Raw genomic sequence first — 9,370 nt, 5'->3', positions numbered from 1 at the left:
GCCAGCTTGTCTGTATAATGATGGAGTAGTGTAGTAACTTCCTAGGCTACTCCACACCTGTCTCCACTCCTGTCCCGTTTTTGTGTGGTTAGCAATGCCTTTGCTGTGACAGGTGAACAGCAAAAGTATTTTTCAAGACCTGACAAACAAGTAAGGAATGTGTTATTTGCTCCTCTTATAATTCTCATGATAGATAAGTTATGTAACATATTTTATATATCTTGTATCTTATAATGCAAACCTGGTGCTGATATTGCAGCAGGCTGGCTATCTTAAGGTCATCTGGGATCTGTCAGCTGCAGTTGGGGCTGGGAGTTTTTAAGGACAGTAACAGAGTGGAGTGGGTGCAGTTACAGTAGGTTTTTCAGAGGGAGAAAGAAAAAAAAAAAAGCTGCTTGAAGAAGGACTGCCAAAGTGTTATGTCTGTTAAAAGTAACACACAGAAAGAGGTGTTACTAGCTCTACCTGATTTTAAACTTCTGTTTAGTTGTGACAGGCTGGCCACAAGTGGAGAAGTGGAAGAAGGTGGAGAAAAATTTTGTGCCCTAGTAAAAACAATTTCATGTTTACCTTCTTCTCCTTCACATAGAAAATAGACACCATTTATAATAATGCCTAATTTTTAAACAGATTCTGACTCCATTATTAATTCATGGCATGTATTTTAGAGATAGGGAGATGATAGATAGATTGCTTAGATCCAGATTCTCTTACTCCAGTAAGTACAAAATTAATGTTTTTAATTTATATTAAATAGATGCAACAGTTCTCAAAAACATACGCAGCTTCAGCCTGAGTATAACGTCAGTCACATGCTGACAGGATCATTTTCAGATTGTAGAGCTCTGCTTATCTGTTTTTCTACCTTTTTTGCTTTTTTTTCTACCTCTTTGCTTTTTGTCTGAGAAAAATATTGTTTGGTATGCACCGTTCTATTCTTTCACCATTCAGCTGATCTAAATTCAGCTGAATATAAGGAAGTGAAGTAACTGTGGTTAGTGCCTCCGGTATCCACAAGCTAGCAGCCTGAGGCAGAGCAAAGTTTGTTGGTTCGCCGTTTGCCGTGTTCAGCTAGCAGGTTCTGAGTAACAGTGTATATGCAGCATACACAGGTCTTCACCTTTGCTCACCAATTTCTCTATCACTACATATGGAATGCGTAAAAGTGTCTGTATATCCAGAGGAAAATATTTGTTTGTATTTTCTCAATTTAAGTTCTTACTGGGATTTTCCCCAGGACTGCAGCAGAGGTTAATTGGTGTAGGAGGTGTGAAAAATGTTTGGATGAGTTATTTGCTGACTCTCCTCACCTGGTTCAGACAGTTCCGATTTTGGTACCTCTTAATGAAGAACTGCTTCCCTAGCCAATTTTGCAGGATTTGGGGGGGTTTATTTTTAGGCTTTTTTCCTGGCTGCATGGTGGGGAGGGATGGGGAAGGGAGATGTATTGGTTGAGTTTTTTCCCTTGTTCAGTTGGCTCCAAATGATCCCTGCTGCCCTGGGACCAAGCATGAAAAGAGCATGTGGGGCTCAGCTAAGAAGGAGCCTCTCACTGCAAGGAAGGGAAGGCAGCAGTGAGCAGGAAGAGGCTGCTGAGTAGGTTTGGAAGGAATAACCCCTTGTACGAGGTCAGTGCCCGATACAATAAAAGGAAACCAGCAGGATGTTGGGGAAAATCACTGTGGCTGGTTGAAGTGAAAGAAGAGGTGGAAGGGGAATGCATAGGACCGTTTTTAAATACACACAGGGGGAACATCTCACTTGATCCATTCACACAGAGGATTTCCCCCTTCCCCTTTCTTTAAGAAATTACCAGTGTAGTGGTGCTGCTGATGTTTTTATGTGCATCTTTTGGGATTTGATAGTGGTTGGAGCTTCAGTAGGTTTGCCCATCAATAGTTAGCATTAAGTATTGGGTCACTGTTGTACAAACGCCCCACGGATTAAATTCAGTTAGAAAATATTCTCCAGTAAATTCATTTGTGTAGTTTGAGTTAAAGCCTTTAAATTAAATGCTATGTATGTCTTCACCCCCTAAAAAGAATTAGATTAAATACAGATAGAGGCACACATCTGGATTTAAGTTTTAGGACAGTTTCCTTAAGTAGCTTTTGGGAATACAGTATGTGCCAAGACTGCAGAAAATAAGAAAAGGGAATTTCAATGTATTTTCTCAGTGCAAAGTAAGTTATTTGTGGTATAATATTACTCTCATTTAATTAAACACTATTCTCAGTCTCCTGTCCCAAATATGAAATAAAATTTCAGTTCACTGATGTGCAGAGCTCTGAATGCCAGATCAGTCTTGTTTCAGTATTTTCTCTTTCTCTGGTAATAATACACCAATTGGTCAAAAAAAAAAATTGAGATTTATGTGTAGGAAACATTTTTATAGTGAGGCAAAAGGAGGTGTAATGTTACTTGTTATCACCTTGCTATTTATTTTCCTCTTTTTAGATTGGCCAGTCTGAAGTTTACCTTATCAGTCCTGACACAAAGAAAGTAGCAATTGAAAAAAGCTTTAAAGAAATATCCTTTTGTTCTCAGGTAAGATTGAAATGTATTCTCTCTTTTTTTTGTTTAAATATTCTCCGCTTGCCAATGCTCGTATGCTCCTGTCGTTTAGCATTTCGAATGGATTCTCATCTGAGCAGTTTCAGAAACTGCTATTGACAAGTTGCTGGTTTATCAGTACTTTTGAAAACTGTCACTCTTTTCTCATGCTTTGCATTGTAATTTCTGAGATAAAGACTCACTTCTGTGTGTGGTTTAATATGAGCTAGAAGGAACACCCTGGTCAACTCTGGTTTGAGATCTCAGCAATCATGATCCACATGAAAGGAGAAAAACCATATGTAAGAGCTACCTGAAAAATACTACAAAAATAGGGTTTTTTTATTTGAGAGTGTGAGTTGCATGCGTGTAAAAGAAGACAACCCTCTGCCTTGCAGAGATAGCATGTGTGATGCACTGAGGGCAAGCATCTTTGAGAGCCCGCCTCATTCACTGTTAAATCCTGTTCCTTATGACACCTTCCCTGTCCTTCTGCCCCTTGTTTTTGTGGCTTTGATTTTGTGTGGATTGTGTGAGGGTGCAGTTTATCTAATGACTTGCTTTGATTGGTGATGGTTTGAGAGAGATGCCACTTACACACGCGAAGATGCGGTCATGGCATTGCGTAGGACACACAGGCATGTGATTTACATTCAGTTACTGCAATGGCTCAGCAGTATGAGGGCAGAATAGTCACCGTCACATCAAGGACATGGGACAGCTTGGGCAGTTACAGCCCTCCTGTACGGGCAGCTGCTCTAACTGCTGGTGCATCCTGTGTACAGGAGCAGAGGACTTTCCTTGAGAGTGGCTCAAACATCAACCTGCAGACAAAAACGACTATTCATAAGGACATTTCAGATCAGTTGCTTTTGTAAGTTAGCGAGTGTCATGATGCAGAGATTTGTCTTTCACTACCAATATTGTGTTCTGCAGGGCATTATTTGTACTTAGTTTGTCTGTGTACCAGATTGATTCAGAATGGGGAAATTGAATTTAATTCATTAAACTAGGATAGAGTCCTTGGAGAACACTTAATTCCTTTAAAACTTGTTATAGATAAATATAGTTTAAACCTCTGAGACGTTAAACCTGAGCTATAATTATATAAATAAACTTAACATTTATTGAGGAACAGATGTTCCCCCTAGTTTAAGTAAAAACGTTCCTTGAATTAAACCTACACAGTGCTTGTTTGCACTGTGTGGCTTGGATAGGAATAAGACCTAGTGTACCAGGGTGTGAATTTTGCCACTCTTTCTTGCACTAGGAACTATTTTGCACTTGGCTTACTTGCATAGTGCAGGTCTATTCAGTGCATCACAGGTTCTGGTCTTAATCATATCAAGGCAAAAGGTCTTGTTTTTCTTCAGTAGGTTTATTTACCCATTTTTAAATGTAAGAAGTATGATTTGTTGTTATGGGCTTCAAGATTTTTTGGAAATTTTTTTTTCTTCATAAATGACTTTGTTTTTTGATTTGATGAGGATAGCTTTTATCACGAAACATACAGGTGACTATTCTGAAAATTTCAGAGTAATTTTAAGTAGTTTGCATGCTGTCAGCTCAAGAGCTTTGGAGGGAACTCCTTAATTACAGAAAAATCTTTATCCCCATGTTTCCTTAGGCTGCCTTCTTAGACTGAAGCTAGTTAGGTAGGCTTTGTGACTTGTCCTGAAGCTCAGCATATGGTTGTGCTCGTCAGAGCAGTAGAAGTGAGACTTTGATTGAATTCTCCCCTCCTGTCTGAAGAATCTGCTACTGGGCAGATGTTACGTCAGTTGGGCAAATATTTGTATTGGGGTACAGAAGGCTTTTTCCCCAAGTAAGAACATTTCAGAAGACTTGACACAACAATCTTATGGACTCATTTTGATCATACAAGAATTAAAATAGTCTTTTCTTGAAGGCACTGGAGTTAAATTATGAGGGAGATCAGAATCAGTACTTGATTTCCAGAATGCTCAGTCCATCAATGAGATATTAAAATGGCAGAAAGAAGTGTGTGGTCCTGGAGCAGTATCTGAATTAGCTAATCTGAAACGGCTAAGAGCGTTTCATATGCCAGCTGCTGGTACCTCGTAGTTTCGTGGGCAGGATTTGGCTGGGCTTCCTTCACCATAGCAGCAGGATTTTCAGGAGAAGAAATGGGCTTTCCAGAGAAGAAACATTGCCTGGGAGGTTAGAGAGGGGCTTTAGCACATTCTGTATGTGTCTCTGATGTGAAGGATGGAGGGAGAGAGTCTGTGGGTTGCATCCGCTGTTCTTGCTTTATCACAGAGCTACCTCCTAAAATGCGTATCCTTGATGTCTGATGGAGCTGGAGTTGGAGAGGCTGCAGGCTTTACATCATTTGAGTGTCCTGATCTTTTAGTTCTTCTGGTGTATTAGTGCCTCAAGTTTGTTACCTATGGGTAATTGTCACACTCCAACAAACCGGGTATCTCCATATACGCTATTTTCCTTCATTCATCTGGCATGTTCTGAAAGGTAATTGTTAGCATTTTGAACAATAAGGCAACATTGCTTGGATTGCTTAAGGATATCTGGTGCTATAACATGTTCTTTTTTGGGGACACCTGGCCATTCTGTTTTACAGAAATACTCACTTTTTGGGCTTTTTATATGCTTTTTAAAGTGTTTTCTTCATGATAGAAAGCCAAAGAGACTACTCAGTGATTCTTCCCAAAAATGCCCTGTATGGCATCTTTAGATTGTTTAAATTTCACTGATATTTCTGATTTACTGTGATTCATCATGATGGTTTTTGATACAACAGTTTATTGCCTCTCTTTATTCAACTCTAAATTGTTGTGCTGTGACAGCTAGGAGGTAGTAAAATGGTGCTGAGTGTAATTGAATTTCTACAAACAAGCTCTACCACTGTGCATGTAATTCATCATCATAAGTTTTGTGAGTTGTTTTTTGGGTTTGGTTTTTTTTTTTTAACCAAGAAGTGTGCACCGAGGAGACATGCACTGGGATCCTCTAGCTGTACTCATCTGGAAGTCTTTTCATAAAAGAAAAAATACCCAGCAATTAAAAAACCTTCTTAGCATTTTACCAGGATGTCCTGTTTATCTACTGTTGCAAGCAGATCATGCCTGAATTTACATACCTTTTAAGAGAAATAAATGCTTCCATGAGTAGTCTTTATGTACTATGTTTAACCATTTTCATTTTTTAACTAGCCAAGCTTTTCCTTAGGTAAAAAAATAAATAAAAAATGTTTATCCATTTTTCACTACTGCTTTGATTAGTTCTTACAAATGTAAAGCAAAAAAGAAGAAAGAGCAAGCTTTTTTCCCCCATTTCCAAAATTGAGTAAAATATGCCTTGAAGAGTATTTATTAATCTCTTTAAGTGTTTTGCAGTGTATCTATTATAATTCATTAGAAAAAACAAACAAAACCAACAAACAATCTCTGACTTCAGTGACCTTTCAACGATTAAGTAATAACAGAATAGATTTTTAATGGCCACATGACTTTAATGTAGCAGTAATAGAGATATGTGACCTATCTGGAATGCTGCTGGGCCTTTCATGCCCAGTTACTAGGAAAAATACAGGTACAAAACATTGAAAGTAAATATGACTGCTTCATACTGTTTTTATTGGTTTTGTGCTAGGGAATTAGACATGTGGATCACTTTGGGTTCATCTGCAGAGAGTCTTCAGGAAATGGAGGCTTCCACTTTGTTTGCTACGTGTTTCAATGTACAGATGAAGCACTGGTAAGTGAAAGAAAAGAAGATGCCAACAATATTAGGCCCTAAAATTCTTGTGTTGCTCCATGCTCTGTACTTTGCTGAATGTCTTCAAATCCCGCTCCACTCAGAAGTAGTAATTATTCAAAAAAATGTAATTAACATAGCAGTCTGTAAAGGAACGACCTCCAGGACTCCTGTTCTTGGCAGGCCCCGGCTGCCCCGTGCCCGGGTCTGTGATGTCCGGAGGTAGAGCAGCGGCTCTTTCACGGGCATCCCCTTGCTGTGGGGAAGGAGCTTTCGTGCCCTTGTGAGGTTGAGAGCTGTGCTGGTGGTGGCATGTGCCTCCGGTGGGGTCTCCCAAGTCAGACAGGTCTCAACTGAAGGGTCAGACAAAGTGTGTCCACGGGCAGGATGGGCTCACTAGCCTTCGGGCACCATCCTAGGAGAAGGACAACTCTGACTCCAAACCTGGGCAGATGAAGCTCGTTTAGCCTTGTAAGGCTCATCCATCTAAGAGAAGGACACTCTTAACCAAACCTATGACCTGAGGACTTCGCTGTCACCGTCCAAGCTCGCTAGGCCCTGGCAGATGAACCTCAGGTGTAAAGGGTGGAGCCAGTTCCGCGCACGCTGCCCCTCACCTAAAAAATCCACCGCGCAGGCCCGAAGGGTGCACTCATCGCTTGTAGTGAGCGTGGGAAAAGCCCTTCCCAGATCTTCGTTCGCAAAGCCAAGCCATGATGATGTAAAGGAACTTTAAACTTGTTTTGAAGACAGAAGTTAAAATCCCCTTTAAAATCCAATAAAAATTCCTTTCATTGTACCAGCTAGGTTAGACTGTATGCCTCTTTTTTGGAAGAGGGGTTTTTCACAGTGTACCTCTTCAGAAAATCATGACTACACTAGTGTGCTCTAGGTCAGACCAGTGCATCACAACTGCACTAAGCTTTTTGTATCACAGACAGGAAAAGGTTTCTAGATAAGTAGTAGTAACTTTTATTAGACCACAGTAATAAAAGTGGGTGGCCCAGAAGAGATGACTTCATGATGAGTTTTGACTTCCTTGTGCGTTTGTGCGCAGAAGCAGCACAGGAACAGCTTTTTAGTCATAAGCGCATTCCCAAACAAGCTGCAGTATCATTGTAAAAGACTCTTGTGTTTAAGGAAAATGGAAGCTCAGTGGAGGAGTGAAATCCTGTTCTTCTGCACTCTATTCTTTTCAGGTTGATGAAATCATGATGACATTGAAACAGGCTTTCACTGTAGCAGCTGTGCAACAGACTTCCAAGGCACAACCCCAGCTCTGTGAAGGATGTCCTATGCAAAGCTTGCATAAACTCTGTGAGAAGATAGAAGGTGAGGTTTAAAGGACTTTTTTGTTGAATATTTTTTCTAACCATTTTGTTGAGGGCTGTCTTACATGTGAAACTTTAAGGGAATGAATGCTTGAAAAGATCTTGGGACTTGGGATGAAGGGTCAAAAGCCAGTCTTTTTATTTAGAGGACTGCAGTGTCAAGTTATCTGTATGGTAATAACATGTTTCCAACAAAAGTTATGCTCATTTCTTGTATTTTACTTGAAGTTTTGAAACCTAATTGTCTAAATCTTACTGAATTGCATCTAGCTTGGCTCTCTTAGCTATGTAAAGGCAAAGGACTGTATGTGAGGAACTTCTCAAGAATATGTGCTGCAATAGCTATGACCTGCTGACCTGTTGAATCCACTTAGATACTGGCATTACACTACCACTAAACGTGAACCGAACAGTCTGCTTTTAATATGCATGTTTCTGGTATTGATCTATCCTTCTTCATGAAAGTGCAGTAGTTAGAATTGTAGTTGTTGCCTAGAAAACAAGTTCAAGACAAAAAAATCCTCTTTACATTTCAGCAAATTTCACACGTTGTGCTCATTTAAGCAGTGTCTGGGGTGAATAAAGGGCAGCAGCAGCTTGTCAGATCACAAGATAATAGTTTGTTGGACTAAAACCTGTCTAGTATTAATTTGATGAAACCGGAGAACTTCCAAAACTATTCTTCACTGTTTTTGTCTTCAGCTAGCTATGATTTTTGAGAAGTTTCTTAAAGGCAAATTAATCTTAATGCCTTTAATCATGCCATCTGGTTAATCTTTATCGTCTGCTTCTGGAGGAGGAGCTAAAGTACAAAATACTGTTGATGGTTTGCTGGTTTTCCGCAGAAAATAGAGGAAAGGAATTTAATCCAAGATGGGAGCAGAAAACATAATCTGAATGAGAGGGTAGTCTGTCAGTAAATGTTTTCAGCAAGAGGCAAACTAATGACTTCACTAACATGTAATAAATTCACTCTTTTTCAGAAGAGGCCAAGGCATGCGAATTGGAGAAAACCGTTGTAAATTTTATTTATTCCACAAGCAAAATCCAAGCAGTACTGCATAAAACAGTCTGCTAAAATGCAGTAGATTGTGTGATAATGGAATCTTCAGATAAGAATATAATCCTGGTCTGTGCTCAGTAAATCTCGTTGTAGAGTTCATGTCCCTCATTTTAAAGATGCGAGTGCAGCAGTAGCTTTAAATTAACCTAGAGTTCTTTCTAATGCCCTGTTACGAAATCAAAGTAATGGGTCACCTCAAATAACTGATGAGCTTCTGCTTAAATTGTGTGCATATTTGTGTGATTGATTCATTCTGACACATTTGACCTTGTGATTTGTTCTTTTGTGTTCCTTTTGATAGGGTTACACCCTTCTAAGACTAAACTAGAACTACAAAAGCATCTAACAACACTAAATAACCAGGAGCAGGCCTCTGTTTTTGAAGAGGTTAAGGTAAGCTGTAAGCTCTTTGTTTCCAACAAGATTTTAAAGCAGTTGGTTTTCTTTTTTGCTAACTGCAACAGTGTGAAGCACCAAAGTTATTTTCATTTTTTGGTGAATTATTCATTATGTTTATTTAATAGGCTATTAGTTACACTCTGCTTTAATTTCAATATCATTGTTTTTCTAGAGCTGTTAAAAACTTGCCTTTTGATGCAAATGGCTTATTTTACTCATTCTTCTTCCCCTAATACTACTTGTTTTCCATGAAAATGTTGACTTCATTGAGAAGTGAACTGTACACTTT

General features: G+C 39.3%; 1 protein-coding gene across 1 annotated transcript in view; it reads left to right on the top strand.

Moving 5' to 3' along the window:
• LOC104495795 (TBC1 domain family member 1-like) overlaps positions 1-9,075 on the top strand; it is a gene marked incomplete at both ends in the record, with an annotated part of 10,186 nt that extends 1,111 nt beyond the window's left edge. The window contains 4 exons of the mRNA XM_010138811.1: positions 2,458-2,547; positions 6,184-6,288; positions 7,488-7,620; positions 8,984-9,075. Of these exons, the coding sequence (XP_010137113.1) occupies positions 2,458-2,547; positions 6,184-6,288; positions 7,488-7,620; positions 8,984-9,075 (420 nt within the window). The remainder of the gene's footprint in view (positions 1-2,457; positions 2,548-6,183; positions 6,289-7,487; positions 7,621-8,983) is intronic.
• Between the last annotated feature and the right edge of the window lie 295 nt (positions 9,076-9,370).

This window comes from Buceros rhinoceros, unplaced genomic scaffold (assembly GCF_000710305.1).
Source record: "Buceros rhinoceros silvestris isolate BGI_N320 unplaced genomic scaffold, ASM71030v1 scaffold6856, whole genome shotgun sequence".
Classification (NCBI taxonomy): Eukaryota; Metazoa; Chordata; class Aves; order Bucerotiformes; family Bucerotidae; genus Buceros; species Buceros rhinoceros.
This window is presented reverse-complemented; position numbering and strand designations above follow the sequence as displayed.